Below are 27,527 nucleotides of genomic sequence, written 5' to 3'. Positions count from 1 at the left end.
TGTAGGAGTAGTTTTTTTTTTCATGATGCATATGTTAGGCATCGAAAAAAACTGAAGTCTGTATGAAACTTGGTTTGTATGTTGTGACTACATTTTCGTAATGAAAATGGGGGCCGTGTGACCCTTCTGATCGGCAAAAAGGATCCCAAAGGTTTGTATTACACAAGATGATAAGGTACATGCCTCCATAAAACTAGATCCAAAGGAAAACATAAATACAGTCTAATCCCCAAAATAAGCAAGGAACCCAATTTGTAAAAGAGAATTACAGTCAGCCCTATTCGCAAAAAAAAAAAAAAATTACAGTCAGCCCGACGAGATCCCCACACATAAACAGAGCTGCTTCCCATGAGGCGCCAAACCATCAGTAAGTCTTAATCTCCTGTTTTCTCGCCGTCGACAAAAATACATGTGTAAGAGACATTTTACCAACAAGTTTTTGCCTCGTTCATGTAACCTATTGCCTGAAATGATTTGAAAAAAATAGTGGCCCATACAGGTCTCGAACCTGTGACCTTCGCGTTATTAGCACGACGCTCTAACCAGCTGAGCTAATAGGCCTTTGATGTACGTTCGCTATTTAGGTCTTACATATTCAAGTCTTCACAGCACCTGTTTTCAAATAATAAAAAATCTTCACAACACTTCAAATCAGGTACAGAACTCTGTTGTGAGTTATTATGCCATCATGCTGGACCCTTACCACTTACCATCAAAAGATTTACGTGCTAACTCGCGTTAGTCTCAACTGAACCAAAGAAGCACGAAGAGGGAGGCAGCTCACATTCGGCTTCACAAAATAACTGTCATTTTGCAGACTTACAGTGAGTGTACAGGATCACCAAGACGCGCTACATCTACATGAATTGGATTACCATATGATATATGAACAAAATCCAATCGAGGTGTACACGTTAAATTTTACTATATCGCCAACAAACAATGGCTTGCACGCGCTATTTACAAGCTGCACCAGCAAGAATCCAGCAAACAATGCACCACCAATGGAACACCACCACCACCACCCAGAGACGCAGAGGCGCCCCATACGCTCACCGGCCGCTCCACGCCGCAAGAACGCCCTGAAACACCTCAGCCACCAGGTCCCTGTCCGCCGTCTGAAGGAACGCGCTGAACTCCTCCTGCATCTCGTACACCTTCCTGAAGTCGACCAGGAACCTGAGGCAGCTGTCCTTGAGCCTCTGCAGCCGGTACAGGTGGCCCGTCTGTAGCCGTTCGATCACGTTCCGGGCGTCGATGTCCTCCAGCAGGCTCTCGACGCACGCCTCCTTGAGGTCGGCGATGTCGTACTTGTCGGCGGCGCCGAGGAGGGCCAGCCGGTGCGCGAGGAACTCCTCGCTGCGCAGGTTGCCGTAGATGTAGTTGAGGAAGCCCCGGCACGCGTCGAGGGACATGTCGGAGATGTCCACCGTGGAGAGCTCCTTCTCCCTGAGGTCGTGCGAGAACATGCTCCGAAAGACGGGCGAGCGGGCGGCCAGGATCGCCCGGTGCGCCCTGATGCTGCCATCGTCGGCGTTGATCGTGATGTCGCAGAGGATGCCTTCTTGCAGCATCCTTGCAAGGGATGACAGCGCGGTGTTGTCTGAAGACTGCTTGATTTGGCGTGAGGCCCAGATCGAGGCAGGTTCACCTCCCTGGAATGCAGAATTACATAGCAATAAGTTAACTGTAAGTCTATCTTGCAAATAAAAAAAGTGTTAACTGTAAGTTTGAACCGGAATTTACAGTGTTTATTTAAAATGATTAGACTTTTTTGTTCTCAAAGACGTTGTTCTTATATTGTCGTTTTTTATCCGGATCGAGCAATTACTGACAAGTGGCAACAGATGCCTGATTTAGGTTTCTGTTGTGCTTGCGAGCTTTGCACGTCTCTGATCAAACAACATGTTTATGTGACGTCACACAATCAGGGGGTTTTCAATTCGACGGTAGAAAGCAACTATAGACACCTCACACAAAACAAACTGTAGATGTTTCTATATTGGTGTGCATCAGTCCAAATGTCATGTTAATATAGTGTGCAGCTGTCTAAAATCAGATTGGCTTCTAGGTGAGTCAAGAATGTCACTCCACATGTCCTAATTGGCTAATTGTTTTCTTTTCGTTTTGACAGCCCACACCTCCTAATTGTTGTTGTACCAAACATTGACAAAAACAAAGGTAGATGGTGAAACAGTGCTTACAGATGAATCTGCAACTTTGAGGTCCAGAAACTCTATCTCAATCACAAATCTTCCTGTAAAACTACTATCAATCGTCCACACAAACCCTTCGTGTTTCAGAGGCTTGTCCAGGATACCTGTGTTCATGCAAATTAGCTGATGGTTAGATAACCCATGCTTTGTGCACTTGCTGATATGCATGGAGGACTCAACATGGTATTTTGGAATAACAATAAAGCCTAGAATTTCAGACCGGCATGTATGCCCCGATCATGTAATGTACAGTAACTTAAATCTGTATACTGCTTTTGCATGACACTTGATCTCTACACAAATTAACTCGTACCCGTATGAACTGATAACTCATCACTTACATACTAGATATTGAAAAATTACCACTTACATATTAAATGTGAAAATATATCAATATCTTTCATACAGTACATAGTAAGGAGTAAAAGACAATTACCTGGATGCTCTATGATCTTCTGATCTGGAGGAAAGGATATCAGAAGTTTCGTGACAAACGAGGCTATCGGTGCGGGGGCTGTGTTCTTGGCAGAATTTGACAACTCTGCAAAGAGCTTAACGCAAGTTTGCTTGTTGTTTCTCTCCACAGACAGGTACCTTCACAATTGCAGAATCAGATACTTAAGTTAGTTTATGATGAATCATGTGGTGGACCCTCATAACTATCTTGTACCCCATCCTTTATGATTTTAGAACTTATGTTTAAACCGAAAATTTTATCCTGATGAGATTTGAAGAAGTAAACGTACAATTCAATTCAAGATTTTTCTTGGCAATAGTAGAAAAGAAAGAGCTGAAAGCGAGTGTTGGAGAAAGTGAAAACTTTTGTCTAGAAAATCTCCTTTGTTCCACGTCTCTCTTGATAATACAACAAATATGGTTAAGAAAACATGTCGACTAGATATTATCGCTGACCAAAGATTCCAAATCCAACTTAAATTCAGTTCAATAATACGGAGTACTTTAGAGAAGAAAGAAAACCTTCACTGCTACTACCAAATTCTGGACCATTTCTCAGAATCAAACCAACAAGATTTTTAACAGAAACAGCCTATTGATCCCCTTTGCACTGGTAGACAGAATCAAACCACAACTGAAAAGCTGAGACTGATCACAAGAAAACCCATGACTGAACTCATAAACCAACACTAAGAACCTCGGCCGCAACAAGGATCGCATAGCAGGATACACTCTGCTTTGCTGGACAAGTATGTCAATCAAGAAACCAAACAGGTAGCGAGCAACAATTTTGCAGAGGGGCGGATGGGGTGGGAGGGGAGGGGAGGGGAGGGGCTGGGCGGGCACGGGGGGCACGGACCAGTTCCAGAGGCCGACGCGGAAGGAGTCGGACTTGCGGTAGGTGTAGCAGGGGAGGGCGTCGACGCGCCATTGCGCGAGCCGCGGCGCCGCCTCGACCCGGGACCCCGCGGCGCTCATCGCACCCCACGACGACGCCACCGCCGCCACCACCTCATCGACGCAGCCCAGCAGCCCCAGCGCCCCCTTCCCCAGGCTCCCTCCTCCCGGCCCTCCTCCTCATGTACTGCCGCCAACCCGCGCGCGCACGGCCAGACCCCGAACGCCCACCCACCACTCAGCACGACGACATGGCGGGGTAGATCAGTACGACGACGACTCACGGTCACAGCGGCATGCAGGAAGCGTGCGCGCGGCGAGGGAGTCGCGGAGGGCTAGCTCTCCGTCCCGGTTCTTGGGGAGCGGCGCGCGCGGAAGGAGGTGGGGTGGGGGTGGGGGTGGAGTGGCGGCTATATGGTGGTGGGATGGGGATGGGATGGCAGAGGACATGGGAGTGGGACTGTGGGAGGGAGGGAGGGTGCCGTTGCTGTTGCTGTTGCGGGGGAGGAAGAAGAGGAGGATTAATTTGGCACGCAAATGGGAGACTTTCTTCCACGCCAGTGGAGGACGGATGGTGAATGCTCCGGCTTATTAATTACTTTTATCCAGCCGATTTATTAGATTACTCCCTGCCTCCACTCCACCTCAACCACCTCTCAGTTCCCTTCCTTTCACTCAATTTCCCCCAGAAAAACATTTTCGACGACGAATTCTTCCCATGGCATGGGTTCTTCACGGAGTCTCAACTACTGGCCGCAAATGCGCGGTTAATCAGTGGGGATCATTGGCCATATCATACTGATGGTTCATATCGCTTCTGCCGACTGGCTACTGTCCTTGTCCAGGCATGGACCCAGGATTTTGCGCTCCATATCTCCGCTCTCTTGCTCTCGTCGCTAGCGAGCAAATATTTTGGCTTTTACGGCAGCGAGTGCTTTCTTTTGACTACTCTAAACTAAACAACCCGTCAAATCGGAAGAACACTCGCCGAATTCGCTGCGACAAGTGGGGGGTTAGGCAACGAATCAGGGCCGTAATTATTGTCGCCGAGATACGCATGCACGCAAAGAATCTCGGTGCGTGAATAAAATAATTTGTTTTTTAGAGAGAGAGGGGAGGAGAAGTTGAAAGTATCTGCGTGATTCGGCGTGGGCCCGCGCCGGTTGCCCCCTGGATTCTTTCTCTCTCACACACAAGCAACCCGGTTGTTCGGAATCTTTGATTCTCTCAGACTGCTCCCAGTGTGACAGATAGCTTATGTGGCCTGTAGGAGTACGTACAATTTTACTTTTCTTTCTTACTGTTCTATGGTCGCCGTTCCTTTATTACTGGAGTGGAGAAATTAATTTGGTAAGATCAACCACGAAACTAAACAAGGGTATGAGAGGATAACAACGCGCGCTATAAAGTGAATTTAGAGTAGGGTTGATCAAAATATCCCTATCTTTGCACGCGTGCGAAGCAACATGTATATGACGTTGTGTTCATATGTTTAATGAGTGATGATGTGATCGTTGCGGGCGTCAGATGGTTTACTGCTACAACTAAACAATGATGCAACGATGAGAATGAAGGTTAACATTAGGCACGGGAGAAATAGTGGAAGCCCCCTCAGGGCATGTACAATGGCGGCATATGGATATATATGCCTCATGATAAAAAATAATTTGAGGCATTTATATTTATTTTTTCTCCTCAATGCAAGCTATCATTAGTGTGTCTTATTAAAAAATAAAAAATAAAGACTCTAGTACACATGCATCTCTACTTTCACTCCAACCTTTTTAACTTTTGTCACCGGACCACATTTTTTCTTTTCAAGCACCCACCTCCTGGAAAGGATCCCGCTTTCCTATCCGAACCTACTTTACGTCATATGATCCTACATGGCATGCGAGACATCACCTTAAGGCTATGCATTGTACATGCCCTCAACGGAGAGAACGCTCTCACACACAAAGACCCAACGGAATGAGGCAAAAGTTTGATCGTCAAGCTGTGCATTTTGGGATGGATGGTCATCGTAAAGAACCAATGAGAATGCACCCAACATATGGGTGCTACCTGCGTCAGGATACGCACTTCGTACTCGTCGACGCTAATTCGGAAGCCAACGGATTCGCAAAACCTGCCAACAGAGCTGCTTCACTTCTGTACGCTGCGTTCCTGGAATCAAACACACGGTGGCGCAGTGGTATGACTTCCACACTTCAATTCGTTCTTGGATTAAACCACAGATACTACCTTCCATTTGCTCCTACACGCTAGCCGTGTGATGTGATCCAGCAAGTGACACTTCTCAGTATTCAATGACGAACAAGTGACTGCTACGCATAAAACTCTCTGACAAGTTCTTGACGTGGTGTATCTGGATTACTGTATGTTTGTTTGAAAAATAGATTTTTTTTGCAGGATGTTTAGTATAGATTGCAAAGCATTAGAGCCCCATAACCTAGGATCGAAAAAGAAAAGTATCCAAGCTACATGCACGCAATTTGACCGGTTATGCTTGGGAGCTACATAGCCTTGATCCAAAAAATCATCGTGAGTTAGTGGCTATCATTTGTTTAATCGGCTGCTGGCGTGTAAGATTGTTGCGTTAAAATACGGGCAAGTTGGTGAGTGCAGCCGCAGATACGGGTCAGAGGTTGCAACTAATTTTTGCCATGGCAGTGACCGGCTCGCCAATTAATCTGCGTCTATTTTGCCTTGTTCACAGTACACGTTTGTACTACTACTTGACTGCGTTGTCGTGTGCAGAAGGTTCCACACGTACGTATCTGCTCTGCGACTGCCGGCGGCCGTGGGATCGATTGGACGAGCTTCAGGTCGCCTACGTGTTAGAGCATCTCCAGCCGTTCAACTCTGGGTTTGAAATAGCGCGTCTCGGGACAGGGGCGGAGCCAGCGTAATGGCGTTGGGTTCGGTCCCAACTTTTCCTGGCCGGGTATATGTATACGTATATGTACTTGCATGAACCCAGTAGAAAATAGGGCTTGAACCCATTAAACTTACAATGCAACGCAAGAAGCCCAAAAGCCCGTAAAGTGAACTCCATCCGTGACAGCCTGCCAGGCAAGTTCGTGGCTTCGTGACCCTTCTAGGTATTCCTATTTTCCTGTAGACATGTACGCGTACACAGGCAGCCGCCAGCACCACGACCTTTCGCCGTTTGCATCGTGGACTCTCTCCCAATCTCCTCAGCCGGCGACGAGCCCCACCGACAAGGGTAGGTCTGGGCGGCAACGGCGATGAGCCCCGCCAACAAGGGTGGGTCTGGGCGGCAACCTTGCCGCCTAATATAAACCAAAAATTCAAGGTACTGAGTCGCATCATCAGATCTCCTCTCCGTTAAACATGGTGTAGTTTTCTAATTGCTATTCCCTGTATTTTGATTGATCTAGGCCATAAGATAGTATTTTTCAGATATAAACTGATCACTAGATTGAGGTCATCCATTAGAGGTAGGCAAAGTGCACCAAATACGACTCCAAGTAGTCTTGTGAGGCATTCTATACAAAGAGGAATTAATTAAGACAAGTTGCCTTATGATCTGATTTATAGGAAAAAAAATTGAGTACACGAGAAATTCTAAGGAACTAGATGAGATATATTTATAACTATATAAGGGGCTTCAAATGTTACCGCTTAATTTGGATTATCCACAAAGAGAAATTGGAGATACTAAACTTAGATTTAGTCCAAACTAATGATGCGGACAAATAAGATATTACTTTTCCTCTGGGCTATCAACTTCTAAAGCTAGTAATAATACTGTTTGTTGTCACAACATCTGTGGATGGATGCTTTTCAGCTACGAATGTTGTGAAGAAAAAAATTGCACAATAAAATTGATGATTGGCTCATCAGTGATTGTTTAATTTGCTATGCGGAGAAAGATATGTTTTCTGCCACTAGTAATGATCTGGTGTTTGATCCTTTTAAGTAGATGAAAATCGAAAGCGGACACTCTAAAATTTAAGTGACTTTACAACTTCTTTCGCATGATGATACTTATTTTTAAACTTCTCAAACTAACTTATCATTTTTTAATGTTTTTAGGAAGATGAGAAGCTACAACCAGGGCTGCAAAGTATTTTTGGTATTACTCTATTTTTAATATGTAAGGAACTCAATTTATAATTTCATCCAACAGGTATGCCTTGCACTTCAGCTTTCAATGTAACCCAATTTGTGATAAGTAATAGCATGTGTATGTTATTTTTAGTGCTATACTCTTGCTTAAATTGTGTAAAATTAGACTTTACACTTAAATATAGCATACCAAATCTTTATAATGAGTTTATGAGTGAACCCAATGACAAAAAATTCTGGCTCCGCCCCTGTCTCGGGATAAACCGGCGATAAATTCGACATGGAGGCGATAGGTTTTCCAGCCGCCGCCCCAGGTCGCCCCAGACGTCTTTTTTTAAATCATACTCGGCCAAATACGACACAGAATTAGGCGAAATTTAGGCGTTCCATTGTTTTTTACATATTAAAAACATAATTTAAAAACAAAATAAAAACGACTACTACTACTACGCCGTCGTCACCCGCCGCGCCGCCTACACGTCGAAGAGCTTGCCGAAGGCGCTGTAGTCGCCGTCACCACCCTCCTCCTCCTCCTTCACGCCGTCGTTGTCCTTGCTACACCCCTGCCGCTGGGTCGTCTTGGGGGACAGGTTTGGTTGGTGGCGGTGCCTCGTCGTCGTTGTCCTCGAGGACTATGACGCCGCCCTCGCCGTGGCCGTCTCCTCAAGGGCGCGGCGCTGGCGCTCCATCTCCAGCCGGACGTAGTCCTCTCGCGCCCACTTGAGGGAGGTCTCGTCGTCGGCGGCCATGTCCTCGTGCTCCTTCTTCACGATGATGAGCCCCGGCTCCGTCTTCGACTTGACGAGGCGGGGGAGGGAGCAGAGGGCCACGGCCGCCCTCGTTGATGACGAGGGCGCCGCCGCGGGTGCGCCGCCCGAGCGGCGTCTTCACAGGCTCGGCCTTGACGTTGGCGAGCGCCGACGAACCGGAGGAGCGGGACGAGGAGGAAGAGGACTCGCCCGCCATGTGCCTCGGGACCAGGGCCGGGGCCGCCGGGTACTCGAGCGGCGGCTTGTTGCGGAGCGTACGCCCAGGGGAGCCCCACCATAGGCGGCGGCCGTCGGTGTTGTGGCGCCCCCTCACCGCGTGTTGTTGGTGGAGGCGAGTTGCTTCTCGTGGCGGCGTTGAAAGTATGCCGCCCAGTACGCGTGGTTGCTGGCGGCATACTCCGGGAGGCTCCGCACCTCCTCCGGCAGGGAGGCCCGAACGCGCGCGATCTCGGCGTGGAAGTGGTCGGCGGTGGTCGGCTGCAGGGGGACAGGAACGCCTTCGACGCTGAGCCTCCATCGCCCCGGCGCGCGCATGTTATGCGGCGCCGGGTAGTTCGCCTCGTGGAAGTGGTAGGCCTCCCAGTCGTGCAGGTGGCGGCGGCCGAAGCCATTGGCCGCCGCTCCATCACCAGGGAATCTCTCCCATCGGCTGTTGTACACGTTGTGGCTGTAGACGGGGGGAGGGGGGAGACGATATGGGGGCGTCGGCGGTGAGAGAGGGACTGCGGGCGAAGGAGAGTGCGTCCATCGGCGAGGGAGGGGACGGCTTTTATAGTCAGCGAGCGGGCGACAGACGTGTGTACGCGTGGCAGAAGGGGGCGGCTTTTATAGTCGGCGAGCGAGCGACAGACGTGTGTATGCGTGGCGAGAGGGGCAGCTTTTATAGTCGGCGAGCGAATGGCAGACGTGTGTACGCGTGACGGGAAGGGGTGGCTTTTATAGTCGGTGAGTGAGCGGCAGACGTGTGTACGTGTGGCGGGAGGGGGCGGGGTGCGCGTCGCCGCGCCAATGCTGCCGCCGGCCAGCCTTCGCATTGATTCCCCGCGGGAAACCTAGACGATGAGGACGACAAACGCGAGCGGGTCGCTGACTTGACAGGCCCGCCAGGCTTTCACGTCAAAACTGTTTCCCCCGATGTCCCCGGACACCCTTGATGTGCTGGGTTCGGCCTGGCCAGCGTCAAATTTGGCCTTAATCGGTGAAAAGTGAGCTTCTGAGATGTGATTGGGTCAATTTTTCGACGTCAAAGAAAGACCTTTAGGAGGCTTGTTGGGGCGCGGCTAGCACTTGTTGTAGTTTCTCGCCTGCTGTAACCAAACAAGTTCAGCAGAGATGCAGCACAGATTAATTTAACTACCTACACTTCGTGTCGCCGGCCGTACGTACGTAGCCATCGCCACTACAAATGGATCTTTTCCCTCCTGATTAGTACTAGATGTTCTCTCTGACTCTGAGCACATCGCTTATGACCTTATGTGGCTCGCCGGACCGTCACCGCCCCTTAATGGCGCAGGACAGATGGCCAACCCGGCCGATTACAGCGCGAGCTCCGGGAAAACGACGCGACGGTGCACGTCGCACATAATTGCACCCACCCCCGAAACCATTTTCTACCCGACGGCTCGCCCTGAGGTCCACATCACCGGTGCAATGGCAGCAGCGGGAGCGCTAAGGTCGACCAAGGGTCGTTACCGGCCGTGCGGTTCGTTCGCCCGGGCACCACACGTAGCCTGCACACGTCCATGCACTCTCGTGCCCGCTCGGGTACGGTCGCGGCGTCTGCCATGCGTGTGGAGTGCTTGCACCCTGGACGATGGGTTGGTTGCCTGTGGGCTATGATGGTTTGATCTTCGTAGGCTTGTGTCGTGTCGTCCAAGCGGCGGTTGATTGCTCCTGCTGGTGATGCCGTGATGGGGATGGGGATCGGTGGCGGAGACGTTCGTGCTGGTTGCCTGAATGAGGGTGATAATATCGTGGTCGGAGACGTTTGGTTCTGGACCGGGACATGTTAATCGGTGCCTATTGTGGCTGTTTGCATGGAGGTGTTTCCGACGCCATGACAGGCGTATGCTGACACAGGGCGGGGGATGGGGATGGATGGCCGGATACGGTTGAAGATATCGTTCTTCTTCTTCTTCTTTTTGCGAGGAAGATATCGTTCTTCGACATTGAGGATGGGCACTACGGTTCACGGGAACATGTCGTGGGTAGATCCAAACAGTGGAGTAGTAAATCATACAGATTTCAGGAGAGTCACAAATCATATATGCACGTTTTCCCCCGGTCGGTCGATCAGATGACCCAAACCACGTCCACCCTCCTCTGATCTCCTCGCCACTGCTAGATGAGCTTGACGAGGGAAACTCTCTTGGCGGATGATGGTGGCGGGGCATGATTGGCGGTTCCGATTAAGGGCATGTAGTACAATGCATAGTTTCAAGGTGATGCTTTATATATCATATATGATCGGATATGACGCAAAGTAGATTCAGATAGGGAAGCGGGATCCTTTTAAGGAGGCGGGTGCTTGAAGAGAAAAAGTATGATTCGGTGACAAAAGCTAAAAAGGTTGGAGTGAAAAATAGAGATGCATGTGTACTAGAGTCTTTATTTTTTATTTCTTAATGATGCCCTTTAGTGATAGCTTGCATTGAAAAGAAAAAATTAATATAGACGTCTCAAATTACTTTTTGTCATGGAGCATATATATCTATATGCCATCATTGTAAATGCCCTAACTCGGCTCGCCCGGGAGCTATTGCGGAAACGGTGGCAATTGCCTCAGGTAACACATCTATTGGTGGCTTTCCTCATTAGTACAATGATGAGCTACAGGGCGACCTTACTACGCACGAGGGATGTAGGACACGGGGTCAAATTTATTGGTTGCGGTGCACGAAGAGTTGATGAACATTCTTTGTGCAAGATCAATGCTCATCAGCAGAAGGCTGACACGGGAATGTGGAGTCTGTTGGGGAACACAATAATTTCAAAATTTCCTACGCACTCACACAGGATTATGGTGATGTATAGCAATGAGAGGGAAGAGTGTGTCTACGTACCTTCAAAGATCGAACGTGGAAGCGTTAGCACAACGTGGTTGATGTAGTCATACGTCTTGACGATCCAACCGATCCAAGTACCGAACGCACGGCACCTCCGAGTTCTGCACACGTTCAACTCAATGACGTTCCGTGAGCTCCGATCCAGCAAAGCTTCACAGGAGAGTTCCGTCAGCACGATGGCGTGGTGACAGTGATGATGATGCTACCGACGCAGGGCTTCGCCTAAGCACCGCTACAATATGATCAAGGTGGATTATGATAGAGGGGGGCACCGCACACGGCTAAGAGATCAATGATCAATTGTTGTGTCTCCAAGGGGTGCCCCCTCCCAGTATATAAAGAAGTGGAGGAGGGGGAGGGCCGACCCTCTCTATGGCGCACCCTAGGGGAGTCCTACTCCCACCGGGAGTAGGATTCCCCCTTTCCTAGTAGAACTAGGAGCCCTTCCAAGTAGTAGGAGAGAAGGAAAGGGAAAAGAGAAGAGAAGGAAGGAGGGGGTGCCGCCCCCCCCCCCCCAGTCCAATTCGGACTAAGCATTGGGGGGCTGCAGCCTCTCCTCTCTCTTTCCCCTAAAGCCCAATAAGGCTCATATACTCCCCGGCGAATTCCCGTAACTCTCCGGTACTTTAAAAAATACCCGAATCACTCGGAACCTTTCCGATGTTCGAATATAGCCGTCCAATATATCGATCTTTACGTCTCAACCATTTTGAGACTCCTCGTCATGTCCCTGATCTCATTCGGGACTCCGAACTACCTTCGGTACATCAAAACACATAAACTCGTAATACAAATCATCACCGAACGTTAAGCGTGCGGACCCTACGGGTTCGAGAACTATGTAGACATTACCGAGACACGTCTCCGGTCAATAACCAATAGCGGAACCTGAATGCTCATATTGGCTCCTACATATTCTACGAAGATCTTTATCGGTCAAACCGCATAACAACATACGTTGTTCCCTTTGTCATCGGTATGTTACTTGCCCGAGATTCGATCGTCGGTATCTCAATACCTAGTTCAATCTCGTTACCGGCAAGTCTCTTTACTCGTTCCGTAATACATCATCCCGCAACTAACTCGTTAATTACAATGCTTGCAAGGCTTATAGTGATGTGTATTACCGAGTGGGCCCAAAGATACTGTCGTGGGTCTAAGACTCACAGTAGAATGGGGTAGGTATGAGGAGGCAAGATCCTTGCTATGGAGTAGTTGTACACACGAGTTTACGAGTTCAGGCCCTTCACGAAGGAAGTAACAACCCTACGTCTCGGTGCCCGGAGGCGGTCGACTGGATTGTGTATATGTGTGTGTTTACAAAGGAAGCGAACCCTTGTCCCAGAGGAGGGGAGTGGCTTATATAGAGTGCGCCAGGACCCCAGCTCTCCTTCGTTACACGGGATTCAATGTACATTAAGAGTGGAACGTTACTGGTAATGCTAGCAATTAAGTGATATAAATGATAATTAAGTCTATGAGTAAATGCCCGACCGTTGTTGTGTAGAGTGCCTTTAGGTCTTCTGTACGTCGAGTGGTTACTGTGACGGTCGAGTGTCATTGATTTTTCTGAGTGGAATGTCTCTGGTCGAGTGGATGATGGTACCCTTTGAATGCTTTTGGTTTTAGGGCGATGACCTTGGGGAGGGCGTCTAGGTCAGGCCTATGACCCTACCCTAGGTACATAGCTTCATCATTAGCCCCCGAATGGTTCGGGGCTTGAGTGGAGAAGGAGTTGAGAATTCCTCCGATTCAATTTTCGTGCTTCGGGAGCGTCTTATTTGCGACCAAGTGAACAATTATGATGATCCCAACTTCTTCTCAGCCGCCTTGATCCATTCTTGGTTCTGCCGAGTGAAGTTTTGTTGTAATGCTCTGAGTGCTGATATGGAAAAGATCTTTCGCCTGACAGGTTGCCCTGTTGCGCGCGGATATCGTGGGATTTTATATTTGCGGAAGTGCGCGAGACGGAGGAGTTCGCAATAATCGGATGGGATCAAGCGAGGCCACCTCGATCACCGCGCCACCTTTTTCGCCACATACCTCGCGCGTGACTATTGCAGGATTTGATTGGATCGTCTGGCCCCACAAGTCATCCACTCGGAAGCGGCCCCATATAAGGTGCCAGATCGGATTTTGTGCACAGTGCTTCTCCATTCTCCTCCTTTCTCCTATGCTTTCTCCGCCATCTCCATCTTCGCTCTTAGTGTCGCTGCTCCGTTCGAGCTTCGCCTGCGACCATGGGGAAGGAGAATACAGTGGCCTTGGAGCGTGCAAAGAAGGTGACGGCGAAGGCGAAGGGAAAGAGGTCCAACCAGGGCGGATCCTCGTCGAGATCTGGCCTGCCGCGCGGCTGGATCCAGGGCGACTGAATCCAGTCTACGATCAGCCAAGACGACATCGATGATCTGGTCGAGGGGGGGCTGATCCCCCATGAATCGGCGTGGCTCTCGGAAGGAGAGACCGAACCGCATCCCCGTGATGGTGAGTGCGTTCTCCTCGCAACTCATGTTGACCGTGGATTTTATCTGCCTCCCCATCCTTTTTTCCGGGGATTCTTGAACTTCTTTGGAGCACAACTTCACCATTTCAGTCCCAACTCCATCATATATCTTGCCGCCTATGTGTCCATGTGTGAGAACTTCTTAGGTTGTAGGCCACACTGGGGTCTTTTCAAGCACATTTTCACTTGCCATTCTCAGTCGGTCAAGAAGGCCAATCCGAGTGACGAGAAAACGCGCATGATTCAGATGTGCAGGGGTCTTGGGATTCAGATGAGAAATAAAAGCACTTTCCCAGCCATGATCCTTCCCGAGTCGGTCCGAGGTTGGCAGTCGACCTGGTTTTATTGCAAAGACCAGCCAACTCCAGGTCAGTCGACCGGGCTCCCTGCTTTTTCCATGGCTCGGGTCGAGAAGCCCTCCGCATTGAAAGTGATCCCAGAGGAGAGAGCGCGGGTGAAGGTGTTGGTCGAGCGGGTGGTCCAGCTCGTCCGGGACGGCGTGACCGGTATGGATCTGTTGGAGGTATTCCTCAAACGACGCATCCAGCCGCTCCAAGCTCGTGATCATCCAATGTGGATGTACTCGGGCATTGAGGATTCCACTCGGATCCACCCGGAGGAGGTCGACGAGGACACGGTGGAGAAGTGGCTGAGAGGCATCATAGGCAACAAGGATAACCCCAGGGGGTCCAGGAGGGTCGCTCCATTCGACCATTGGCGTCAGCCAGACCAGGCCTGACTCTGGATTGCCAAGTACTTTTTTGATTAATCATGTAACTGCCTGTCGATGACTGATTGTTTTTTGCTTTGCTTGTTATCTTTCAGGCTCTTATTGAGATGTATTCAATGCCCAACGGAGAGCAGGAGCAGGACTCGGAGGCGGAGGCGAGCGGAGGCGATAGCGGCGAGTGGCACTCGGACGAGGAGGAGGGTGAGGAGAGCGGCGACCCGAGTGACGAAGAAGAGGTAGACTCGCCTCCTCGCAGAGAAAAAAGGTCCAAGCACGCTCACAATCCAGAAAGCCTTCATGACATGGTGGCCGCACCGACTGGGCAGTCTTCGAAGTGTCCCCGGACGTCCTCTCCAGTGCCAACTGAGAGGACACCGAAGCAATCTAAAGTTGCACCTCCTCTAGCACCGAAACCGCCTAGGGCTGCTTCATCCAAACCTCCAAAGGCTTTGCCCAAGATCAAAATGGTCATTCCTACTATCTCTGGGTAATAATCCGACCCGATTCTTTGGTTGACTCGGTGTAACAAACGTGACCGACTGAATATTGAAATTTGCAGAGCTGCTACCTCTGGGACTTCCACCCGCCAGTATGAAGATGAGGATATGGAAGATGCAGTCACCTTCAACCCGGGTACAACTCTCGTGATCTTGTTCTTGATTATATGGTCGATTAAATTCTAGCAACTCATCTAGGGTCGACTGATTTCTTTGCAGCCCCTCCCAATGTCATTGAACTTCTAGATGATGACGAGGACGTGCCGCCGAGGCCCAGGAAGAAGAAGGCAACAACTGGCAAGACATCCTAGTCGGAGCCGGCGACGGAGCCGGTAGTTCAACAACTCGAAGATGCGAGTAAGGTTTCTGTAACCTTTGTTGACCCCGTGTCGAGTGCGCGCCCCGCATCGTCGACTGCCCCAGTGCTTGCTTCAACCATCCAACTTCATGCCACAGATCTCCAAGCCGCTGCGTCTGGACCGTCTGTCCCCTTCTTTGCCACTCATCATGTTCTAGAAAGCCAGTCGGACGCCGCTGCGGAGGCCATTCGCCAGGCTGACATAATGATGGAGTGGGTGAAGGTGGTGCACGAAAGCAGTCAGGCTGCTTATGACGCCAGCGCGGCTCTTCGAGCCAATGTCCAGGTAAGTTGACTTCCGGCTGAACTTGTTCTATTAGGATATGCTACCCGAATATTTTCCTTCGCGCAATCTCTCATTGTCTTGCACTTCCAGACTGTACACCCAGTGGGTGTTTTGTCATCTTTATCATTTTCACTCTTCCACTCGGCCTGGTCGAGTGGGATCTGAACCAGTGGGAGCACGCTAAGTGCACCCACTGGGTGTAGTCCCCGAGACCACAGTCTACTGCTGGTAGTCGGTTGGGGTCTGAGCACTACTTTCTCTTTTTTACTCGGTCTGGGCAGACCAGCCGAGTGGAACCCGAACCGGTGGAGGCACGCTAAGTGCACCCACTGGGTGTAGTCCCCGAGACCGCGGTCGACTGCTGGCAGTCGGTTGGGGTCTAAGTACTTCTTCTTTTCCTCTTTTTTTACTCGGTCTGGGAGGACCAGCCGAGTGGAACCTGAACCAGTGGGGGCACGCTAAGTGCACCCACTAGGTGTAGTCCCCGAGACCGCGGTCGACTGCTGGCAGTCGGTTGGGGTCTGAGTAGTCTTGAAGTTTTATTCACTCGGAAGTAAATAATCATTGATCATGTCTTTTACTCACTGCAGAAATCTTGTACGCTTATCTCCAAGTTCGCCGAATTTGAGGAAAAGCAAAGACAACTCAACGTTGACCTGGAGCTAGCTCAACAGAACTTAAAGAAGGCGCAAGATGAAGTCGTTGGTGCGGAAGGTAATGGCCTGTCGAATGCTTATCTTGACCATCCTTCAAGTTATCCCTTCGTTCTTCTGTTTGATCTAAATGTGTATTTTGCAGAGAAAATGAGGCTGGCCCTGGAGAAGAAGGACTTGGACCTTGCAACTGCGTAGAAGGAGGCTCAGGAGAAGACTGCCCTTGCTGACCAGAAACTGGCTTCGGTCGGAGCGCTAGAGGAGGAAATCAACAAGTTGAAGTCGTCTCTCACTGAATCCAACCGAGAGGCGACTTGTCTAAAAAAAGATAAAGTGGCTCTGAACGATCAGCTGGAAAGCATGACTCGTAGGAGGAACGATTTAGAGGCTTATCTGAAAGCCCTCGCCAAGAAACTCTTTCTTATGCTCGAAGGTACTCCTTTTTACCCAACTGTTTTACTATTTGCAAGTTAGTCCTGACCAGTCGACTCATTAACTCCTTGACTCTGCAGAATTCTGTCAAAACTTTGAAGAGGAGACTGGACGGGTTAAGACGGGCTTGGATCCTATCCTTTCTCTAGTCGGCGACGAGGCTGCCATGAATGTGCTTCGATTGGAATCCCGTGTCGCCAGTGTTACCAGTTATCTTGCTCGTCTAAAGGTGGCGGTGTCGCGCATTGACTCATCGCTCTGGCCAAGGGCAACACTTCAGAATGATCTCGAGTCTCTAATGACTCGGCTCAATGAGTTCCCTGGTCGAGTGCAGGAATGGAAGAAGTCCTCTGCCCGATGCAGCGCTGACGTGGCTCTGTCGCTGGTTAGGGTCCACTGCAAAGAAGCTCGAGAAGAGAAGCTGGCGGCGATCAAGGTCGCCAACACCAAAAGGCACGACTTCCAATCCTTCATGGAGACTTTCATTGCTGCTGCCACTCGGATCGTGGACAGGATCGATTTGGACGAGTTCATCGAGCCTGCAAGCCCTCCTCCTGCTGAGTGAACGAACTTGATACGTAAACTTTCTTTAAATTTGCCTCGGAATGCCGAGTGATTTTTGTAACCGTTAAACTCCTTCGGGCCTGATGCCCGAGTACTTTTATCTCCGTCCTGAAACTTTTGAGGTTTTATCCCATCTTGGTTTATCTTCTGCATGTGCTTGCGTCCGCCTTCGAGTGGAGCTTATTCTTCACTCAGAATATTTCTTGAAATGCAGATCTGAGGGAGATACCTCATTCGACCTGCGCCTCTCCATCCTTGTGGATAGGGATGGAGCGCATGTTGTGCTTGTGGCACAGCTCCGAGGAGAGAGTTGCAGTCGACCTGCACCTCGTCGTCCTTGCGGATAGGGATGGAGCGCGCGTTGTACTTGTGGCGTGGCTCCGAGGTGAAGGTTGCATTCGACCTGCACCTCGTCATCCTTGCGGATAGGGATGGAGCACACGTTGTACTTGTGGCGTAGCTCCGAGGTGAACGTTGCATTCGACCTGCACCTCGTCATCCTTGCAGATAGGGATGGAGCACACTTTGTACTTGTGACGCAGCTAAGCCCCCGAGTGTGAGGTTTGCTCATCACTCGGTAGGATTTCTAATACTTAGGCGAGTACTGGACTGTAGCTAATTCCCCGAGCGTGAGGTTTGCTCATCACTCGGTAGGATTTTTAATACTTAGGCAAGTATTGGACTGTATCTAAGCCCCCGAGTGTGAGGTTTGCTCATCACTCGGTAGGATTTTTAATACCTAGGCGAGTACTAGACTGCAGCTAAGCCTCCGAGTGTGGGGTTTTCTCATCACTCGGTAGGATTTTTAAAACTTAGGCGAGTACTGGACTGTAGCTATGATGTCTACTACACAACCTTCTTCTTATAGACGTTGTTGGGCCTCCAAGTGCAGAGGTTTGTAGGACAGTAGCAAATTTCCCTCAAGTGGATGACCTAAGGTTTATCAATCCGTAGGAGGAGTAGGATGAAGATGGTCTTTCTCAAGCAACCCTGCAACCAAATAACAAAGAGTCTCTTGTGTCCCCAACACACCCAATACAATGGCAAATTGTATAGGTGCACTAATTCGGTGAAGAGATGGTGATACAAGTGCAATATGGATGGTAGATAATAGTTTTCGTAATCTGAAATAATAAAAACAGCAAGGTAGCAAGTGATAAAAGTGAGCGTAAACGGTATTGCAATGATAGGAAATAAGGCCTAGGGTTCATACTTTCGCTAGTGTAAGTTCCCTTAACAATACTAACATAATTGGATCACATAACTATCCCTCAACATGCAACAAAGAGTCACTCCAAAGTCACTAATAGCGGAGAACGAACGAAGAGATTATGGTAGGGTACGAAACCACCTCAAAGTTATTCTTTCCAATCAATCCGTTGGGCTATTCCTATAAGTGTCACAAACAGCCCTAGAGTTCGTACTAGAATAACACCTTAAGACACAAATCAACCAAAACCCTAATGTCACCTAGATACTCCAATGTCACCTCAAGTATCCGTGGGTATGATTATACGATATGCGTCACACAATCTCAGATTCATCTATTCAACCAACACAAAGGACCTCAAGAGTGCCCCAAAGTTTCTACCGGAGAATCACGACGAAAACGTGTGCCAACCCCTATGCATAGGTTCATGGGCGGAACCCGCAAGTTGGTCACCAAAACATACATCAAGTGAATCACGTGATATCCCATTGTCACCACATATATCCATGGCAAGACATACATCAAGTGTTCTCAAATCTTTAAAGACTCAATCCGATAAGATTACTTCAAAGGGGAAACTCAATTCATCACAAGAGAGTAGAGGGGGAGGAGAAACATAAAATCCAACTATAATAGCAAAGCTCGCGATACATCAAGATCGTATCATCTCAAGAACACGAGAGAGAGAGAGAGATCAAACACATAGCTACTGGTACATACCCTCAGCCCTGAGGGTGAACTACTCCCTCCTCGTCATGGAGAGCACCGGGATGATGAAGATGGCCACCGGTGAGGGTGCCGGAACAGGGTCCCGATTGACTTTGGTGGCTACGGAGGCTACTAGCGGTGGAACTCCCGATCTATGTTGCGTTCTGGAAGTTTTAGGTCACGTGGGTATATATGGGTGTAGGGAGGACGTCGGAGGAGCCACGGGGGTCCCACGAGACAGGGGGCGCGCCCTAGGGGGGCGCCCTCCACCTTCGTGAGCACCTCGTGTCTCCCCTGACATGGGGTCCAAGTTCATCAGGTGTGTTTCCTTCCAAAAATAACTTCTCTAGTTGATTTCGTTCTGTTTCGACTCCGTGTGATATTCCTTTTCTTCAAAACACTGAGATAGGCATAAAACAGCAAATCTGGGCTGGGCCTCCGGTTAATAGGTTAGTCCCAAAAGTAATATAAAAGTGGATAATAAAGCCCAATATTGCCCAAAACAGTAGATAATATAGCATGGAGCAATCAAAAATTATAGATACGTTGGAGACGTATCAAGCATCCCCAAGCTTAATTCCTGCTCGTCCTCGAGTAGGTAAATGATAAAAAGGAATTTTTGATGCGAGTGCTACTTGGCATAATTTCATTGTAATTCTTCTTACTCGTGATATGGATATTCAGATCCATAAGATTCAAGACAAAAGTTCATATTGACATAAAAATAATAATACTTCAACATACTAATAAAGCAATCATGTCTTCTCAAAATAACATGGCCAAAGAAAGTTATCCCTACAAAATCATATAGTCTGGCTATGCTCCATCTTCACCACACAAAATATTTAAATCATGCACAACCCCGATGACAAGCCAAGCGATTGTTTCATACTTTTGATGTTCTCAAACTTTTTCAATCTTCATGCAATACATGAGCGTGAGCCATGGATATAGCACTATAGGTGGAATAGAATGGTGGTTGTGGAGAAGACAAAAAGGGAGAAGATAGTCTCACATCAACTAGGCGTATCAACGGGCTATGGAGATGCCCATCAATAGATATCAATGTGAGTGAGTAGGGATTGCCATGCAACGGATGCACTAGAGCTATAAATGTATGAAAGCTCAACAAAAGAAACTAGTGGGCGTGCATCCAACTTGCTTGCTCACGAAGACCTAGGGTATTTTGAGGAAGCCCATCATTGGAATATACAAGCCAAGTTCTATAACGTAAAATTCCCACTAGTATATGAAAGTGACAACATATGAGACTCTCTATATGAAGAGCATGGTGCTACTTTGAAGCACAATATATGAGACTTGCTATATCATGGTGCTACTTTGAAGCACTAGTGTGGAAAAAAGGATAGTAGCATTGCCCCTTTTTATTTTTTTTATTTTTTATTTGGCCTTTCTTTTTTTTATGGCCTTTCTCTTTTTTCTTTATTTGGCCTTTTTTGGGACAATGCTCTATTGAATGATGATCATCACACTTCTATTTACTTACAACTCAAGAATTACAACTCGATACTTAGAACAAGATATGACTCTATATGAATGCCTCCGGCGGTGTACCGGGATGTGCAATGATGCATGAGTGATATGTATGAAAGAATTATGAACGGTGGCTTTGCCACAAATACAATGTCAACTACATGATCATGCTAAGCAATATGACAATGATGAAGCGTGTCATAATAAACGGAACGGTGAAAAGTTGCATGGCAATATATCTCAGAATGGCTATGGAAATGCCATAATAGGTAGGTATGGTGGCTGTTTTGAGAAAGGTATATGGTGGGTTTATGGTACTGGCGAAAGTTGCGCGGTACTAGAGAGGCTAGCAAAGGTGGAAGGGTGAGAGTACGTATAATCCATGGACTCAACATTAGTCATAAAGAACTCACATACTTATTGCAAAAATCTATTAGTTATCGAAACAAAGTACTACACGCATGCTCCTAGGGGGATATATTGGTAGGAAAAGACCATTGCTCGTCCCCGACCGCCACTCATAAGGAAGACAATCAATAAATAAATCATGCTCCGACTTCGTCACATAACGGTTCACCATACGTGCATGCTACGGGAATCACAAGCTTCAACACAAGTCTTTCTTAAATTCACAACTACTCAACTAGCATGGCTCTAATATTACCATCCTCATATCTCAAAACAATCATCAAGTATCAAACTTCTCTTAGTATTCAACACACTCATAAGAGAATTTTATTATTCTTGAATACCTAGCATATTAGAATTTTAAGCAAATTACCATGCTATTTAAGACTCTCAAAATAATATAATTGAAGCATGAGAGTTCATCTATTTCTTCAAAATAAAACTACCACCATGCTCTAAAAGGATATAATTGAAGCACTAGAGCAACAACAAACTACTCCGAAAGATATAAGTGAAGATCAATGAGTAGTCAAATAATTCTGCAACTATGTGAATACTCTCTAACATTTAATAATTTCAGATCTTGGTACTCTATTCAAACAGCAAGCAAATCCTAACAAAATAAATTGATGCTCCAAGCAAAACACATATCATGTGGCGAATAAAAATATAGCTCCAAGTAAAGTTACCGATGAACGAAGACGAAAGAGGGGATGCCTTCCGGGGCATCCCCAAGCTTAGGATCTTGGATATCCTTGAATATTACCTTGGGGTGCCTTGGGCATCCCCAAGCTTAGGCTATTGCCACTCCTTATTCCATAGTCCATCGAATCCTTACCCAAAACTTGAAAACTTCACAACACAAAACTTAACAGAAAACTAGTAAGCTCCGTTAGTATAAGAAAATAAATCACCACTTCAAGGTACTGTAATGAACCCATTCTTTATTTATAGTGGTGTTAAACCTACTGTATTCCAACTTCTCTATGGTTTATAAACTATTTTACTAGCCATAGATTCGTCAAAATAAGTAAATAACACATCGAAAAAAGAATCTGTCAAAAACAGAACAGTTTGTAGTAATCTGGATCAAACCTATACTACTGGAACTCATAAAATTATCAAATAAATTTCTGGACCCGTGGAATTTATCTATTAATCATCTGCAAAAAGAATTAACTAAATATCACTCTCCAAATAAAAATAGAAGCAATTCTCGTGAGCGCTAAAGTTTCTCCTTTTTACAGCATGATCATCAAGACTTCCCCCAAGTCTTCCCAAAGGTTCTACTTGGCACAAACACTAATTTAGATACATTATAACTGAGCACTTTTCCTGCCCTCTCAGACCATTACCATTTTTAGCCGTTGGATCATCACTCTTAGGCTTCGTAGGCCGTCCGATCTGCTCTTAATTGCACGCAAATCGCGAGTTCAGGCTTCCTGACGAGCGCTAACCTTCTCGGGCCGCTACTCTCGTCGCTTTTTTCGACTTCTCAAGTAATATTCGGCCTAATGGGCCTTTACAAGCCTCCCTTACGGGCCTGTAATAGTCCCCTACGTGGGGCTTTCCCTTAAAAAAAACTCCCACGACCCTGTGTCACGACTGACGACCGATGCCGGAGAGGGGATCCATGGCGACCGCGCCTAGGTTCAGGGCGGGTGTGCCTCGCATGGGGCCGAGGCACCCGACGAGGTTGTCTTCCTGGCGATTCCATGATGCGGTGCCCGAGCTAGCGGATCGTCCGCTGTCGATTCGACTCCGTCGATTCAATAATTGAATCACGGTTACAAGAGGCCATTAATGGCAATGGATGTGAGAGGCCGGCAGATAATTGCAGGTCAGTTACATTGTCAATTCACGCTCGTCCCTTTACTCTCGCGTCCATATAATCTCCACTGTCTATCTTCTCCTTGCCCATTCCCCTCCTCAGTTCCGCAACAACTATGGTTGACGCTCAGGTTGCTGATTCGTCTTCCCTCTTTAGCGAATGGTCTCTCCTTCCTACTTCCATCCTACCCCCAATTCTGCATCGAGTTAAAGGTTTTTATTTATTTATTTATGCTGTTCTTTGTGCTTTCAAATAAACGTAGGTTCTCTGATCTCGATCGATTGGATCTCGGTTCCACGGTTGGTTGATTCTGGTGCATTGAAAGGTGAGGCACTGCTTTCACCATTAATGATTTCTTGCATGAGAATAATACATGCTCAAACGCAGCATCTTCCAATTGTTCAAAGTGCTAATAGTTACAACCTGAGATTACTTGCTCGGGTCCTTCCTTCACAAAGTACAGAGATGACTTCAGAGTAACCATGTTCTTTTCAGCTTTTCTATTCTACATAAACAACTTGAGGACGGTATGGATCATGGTCTTCTGTTTGAAGGTATTTTCCTTTACATGTTTCAGTTTTGAAGCCCTATTTGGGCATGCCTCACTTTCTGGGAATGCAATGGTGAAGCTATGGTATTTTCTAAGTGTAGTTATAGTGTGAGATTATTTGTTTGGGTTCCAAATTCTTGCACAAAGTGCAGAGTTGGCTTAGATTAACCATGTTCTTTTCAACTTTTCTGTTCTAAATAAACGACGTGAGGACGGAGAGGATCAATTCATATTTGTCCTGCTTTTGAAGTCCCTCTGTATTGGGGCATGCCTTGCTTTCTAGGAATGCAAAGGTGAAGGTATGATACTTTTTCTTAATTTTTATTTGGTGACCGTATTTTGATTGCTTATAGCGAGTGATTTTCAATATTTAATTACTCATCAGAACTGAAGTATAAGCCCTGTGTTCAAAACGAGGGAATGGAAAAGCCATAGAGCAAAGCAGCTGTTAATGGTATTTATGTTGGCAAATAACAAAGTCTCAGCATCATGCATATAATATGTAGCCAGGATAGTCATTTGTCTTACCTAGCTACCTCTCCCTTATTTTTTAACATTTATCGGGCCTTGGATATTCTAAATGTGTCATGTATTTCCTTTTTCATTCTTCAATAGAATGTGAAGTGGGATCCGTAATTGAATTCTTCTTGTACCCACACAGGATCTTCCATCTATACTCTCCTTTATCATATTTGTTTCATGTTAGATGGCCATGGAACGGGTTATCAATTCAGTTATCCAGAAAGAATCTAATTCAATTTGAGGCAATGCTTTCAGTTTGAGTGATTTGTTGTCTGTGAGTATAATGCTCCAACGCCCACATCTTCCAATTGTTGAGAGTGTTAATGGTCAAATTATGAGATTATTTTCATATGGAAGCACTAAATAGACAGTTGTTCATGCACTAAGTTTCTACATTATTTGTGTCCCTCACTTCATGCCCTGCTCTAGTATTGTTTGACAAAGTGCAGGGTGCGCTAAGTAGCCATGTTATTTTTGTTAATCCAGTTACAGTGCTATATACGTCAAGCTCTCAAATTCATATATGGCACACTAGAAAATGCAAAAGGTAACTATTATGTCTGTTACTTAGTAACCTCTACTTCCATTTCTGATCTATCAAGGCACATTTAATAGCAAAACAATCTATATATTTCATTCAGCAATCTTGACTTGTGATCATGCAAGTGTCGTTCAGCAAAAGACTGCAGTTAATATATTGATCTAAAAAGGAGATGACATTGAGCAAAAGTTAAAGCTTCAAACAAAAAGACGTGCTTTATAGTGATGAAATTTAGGAGATTTATTTTCTTGTTTCTTGAATGAAACGGAATTTGTAAGCCAAATATTTTAATGCTATTATGTGAAAATATGAAGTCATCAAGTTTTAGTTTTTATCCCTTTTAAGTTGTTCCTATATGTTGGAATATGTTTTCTAACCAACGTAATTCCATTTGACTGAAGACAACAAACCTTTTTTTGTAGGTAGAACACTTGTATTACGCAATCACAACAGTATACAATCAACAGGATTCAGCTCAACGTCACCTGGGGGATCAGAGCACAATCAACTTATATTCATACTTTCTAAGCAAGCAGAGTTTGCCAGAAAGTTGCTAACTTTATTTTGGGAGCGCCTAACATGAGTAATACTAATTATACGAAGACTCAAGAGGTGCTTTATTTCTTTCACCAAAGAGGAATACACTGATCTATCCATGTCGCTGGTTTGAATCATATTTGTAACGTAAGAGAGACCACTTCAATCACCATGGGAAGGTCACTCCTCTGAAGGCCAATGATATATTAGCCCTGCCTACAAGCACATAATTATGATTCTAAATCATCCTGATAGGAGAAAACCTCTATGCAAGAGGACAAAATAATAGGTCCATTGTCATCTCATAACACCATGCCAGCTCCAGCTCTTCCATCTGACGATAGCGATCCATCAGCATTAATTTTCACCCAACCCGAAGGGGGGCAGATCGACAACCATCCTAACTCTATATAAAGTAGGATATGTTATGATTGTCCAACAGTTGTGTTGTATATTGGGATTAATTAAATATGCTTTGCTTTATGCTATTAATTAGGATGTAAGTCATACCATGTGGCATCCTGCTATGAGCAAGGCATTTTAATTCCAATTGTTCATTTATACGGTTTAAATATGTCTACCTTTTGTTTTCGAGATGGCCTTGAGCAAGATGGGCACTTTATGCATATCACCCACGAAATATTGGGTGACTATACAAACATGATGTGCATAAAGTTTATACATATTTAACTTAAAGTTTCATGTAAGAAAATTCCTACCATTCTATAGAAAAAATAGACGGGCGCTGCAACGCGCGCCATCATGGTCTAGTTAAAAGCATAAAACCACATCTAAACAGGGGCTAGATGAATTATTTATTACTAAACAGGAACAAAAAGCAAGGAACAAAAATAAAGTTGGGTTGCCTCCCAACAAGTGCTATCTTTTAACGCCCCTAGCTAGGCATGATGATTTCAATGATGCTCACAGAAAGGATAAGAATTAAAACATAAAGAGAGCATCATGAAGAATATGACTAGCACATTTCAGTCTAACATGCTTCCTATGGATAGGGATTTTGTGAGCAAACAACTTGTAGGAACAAGGATCAACTTGCATAGGAAGGTAAAGCAAGCAAAACTTCAAAATTTTAAGCACATAGAGAGGAAACTTGATATTATTGCAATTCCTACAAGCATATGTTCCTCCCTGATAATAATTTTCAGTAGCATCATGAATGAATTCAACAATATAACCAGCACCTAAAGCATTCTTTTCATGATCTACAAGCATAGAAAATTTACTACTCTCCACATAAGCAAATTTCTTCTCATGAATAATAGTGGGAGCAAAATCAACAAAATAACTATCATGTGATTGAAAATAAAGATCAAGATGACAAGTTTCATGGTTATTATTATTCTTTAAAGCATACATGTAATCACAATAATCATCATAGATATGAGGCATGCTTTCATCATAGTAAATTTGCTCATCCAAGCTTGGGGGACAAAAAATATCATCTTCATCAAACATAGCTTCCCCAAGCTTGTGGCTTTGCATATCATTAGCATCATGCATATTCAAGGAATTCATACTAACAACATTGCAATCATGCTCATCATTGAAATATTTAGTGCCAAACATTTTATAGATTTCTTCTTCTAGCACTTGAGCACAATTATCCTTTCCATCATACTCACGAAAGATATTAAAAAGGTGAAGCGTATGAGACAAACTCAATTCCATTTTTTTGTAATTTTCTTTTATAAACTAAACTAGTGATAAAACAAGAAACTAAAAGACTCGATTGCAAGATCTAAAGATATACCTTCAAGCGCTAACCTCCCCGGCAACGACGCCAGAAAAAGAGCTTAATGTCTACTACGCAACCTTCTTCTTGTAGACGTTGTTGGGCCTCCAAGTGCAGAGGTTTGTAGGACAGTAGCAAATTTCCCTCAAGTGGATGACCTAAGGTTTATCAATCCGTAGGAGGCATAGGATGAAGATGGTCTCTCTCGAGCAACCCTGCAACCAAATAACAAAGAGTCTCTTGTATCCCCAACACACCCAATACAATGGTAAATTGTATAGGTGCACTATTTCGGCGAAGAGATGGTGATACAAGTGCAATATGGATGGTAGATAATAGTTTTTTGTAATCTGAAATAATAAAAACAGCAAAGTAGCAAGTGATAAAAGTGAGCGTAAACGGTATTGCAATGATAGGAAATAAGGCCTAGGGTTCATACTTTCGCTAGTGT

At 46.2% G+C, this 27,527-nt stretch overlaps 1 protein-coding gene, 1 long non-coding RNA gene and 1 other non-coding gene across 3 annotated transcripts; 1 reads left to right on the top strand and 2 right to left on the bottom strand.

The window, feature by feature from the left end:
• Positions 1-487: 487 nt before the first annotated feature.
• On the bottom strand, positions 488-561 carry TRNAI-AAU (transfer RNA isoleucine (anticodon AAU)). The gene has a single exon. It is a non-coding gene; the product is annotated as a tRNA-Ile (tRNA).
• Positions 562-791: 230 nt separating this feature from the next.
• Positions 792-4,057, bottom strand: LOC123150947 (BTB/POZ domain-containing protein At1g55760). The gene is made up of 4 exons (XM_044570744.1): positions 3,532-4,057; positions 2,653-2,810; positions 2,205-2,320; positions 792-1,655 (listed from the first exon to the last, which is right to left on the bottom strand). Exons 1-4 carry the CDS (start codon positions 3,648-3,650, stop codon positions 1,053-1,055), a joined length of 996 nt encoding a protein of 331 aa, XP_044426679.1. The 5' UTR covers positions 3,651-4,057; the 3' UTR covers positions 792-1,052.
• A 2,512-nt stretch (positions 4,058-6,569) lies between these two features.
• Positions 6,570-7,796, top strand: LOC123147892 (uncharacterized). The gene is made up of 2 exons (XR_006473546.1): positions 6,570-6,888; positions 7,632-7,796. It is a non-coding gene; the product is annotated as an uncharacterized lncRNA (long non-coding RNA).
• Positions 7,797-27,527: the final 19,731 nt, after the last annotated feature.

The sequence above is a fragment of the Triticum aestivum genome, chromosome 7A (assembly GCF_018294505.1).
Source record: "Triticum aestivum cultivar Chinese Spring chromosome 7A, IWGSC CS RefSeq v2.1, whole genome shotgun sequence".
NCBI lineage: Eukaryota > Viridiplantae > Streptophyta > Magnoliopsida > Poales > Poaceae > Triticum > Triticum aestivum.
Note: the sequence above shows the minus strand (reverse complement) of the source record. Positions and strands in the feature narration are given on the sequence as shown.

What these genes read in the sequence shown, in the direction of transcription:
- LOC123150947 (XM_044570744.1), bottom strand. Translation starts at nt 3,650, where the DNA reads ATGAGCGCCGCGGGGTCCCGGGTCGAGGCGGCGCCGCGGCTCGCGCAA. An exon ending in CGCGTCGGCCTCTGGAACTG is followed by an intron (nt 2,811 to 3,531) that starts GTCCGTGCCCCC and finishes GCAATTGTGAAG; the next exon opens with GTACCTGTCTGTGGAGAGAA. An exon ending in GAAGATCATAGAGCATCCAG is followed by an intron (nt 2,321 to 2,652) that starts GTAATTGTCTTT and finishes GCATGAACACAG; the next exon opens with GTATCCTGGACAAGCCTCTG.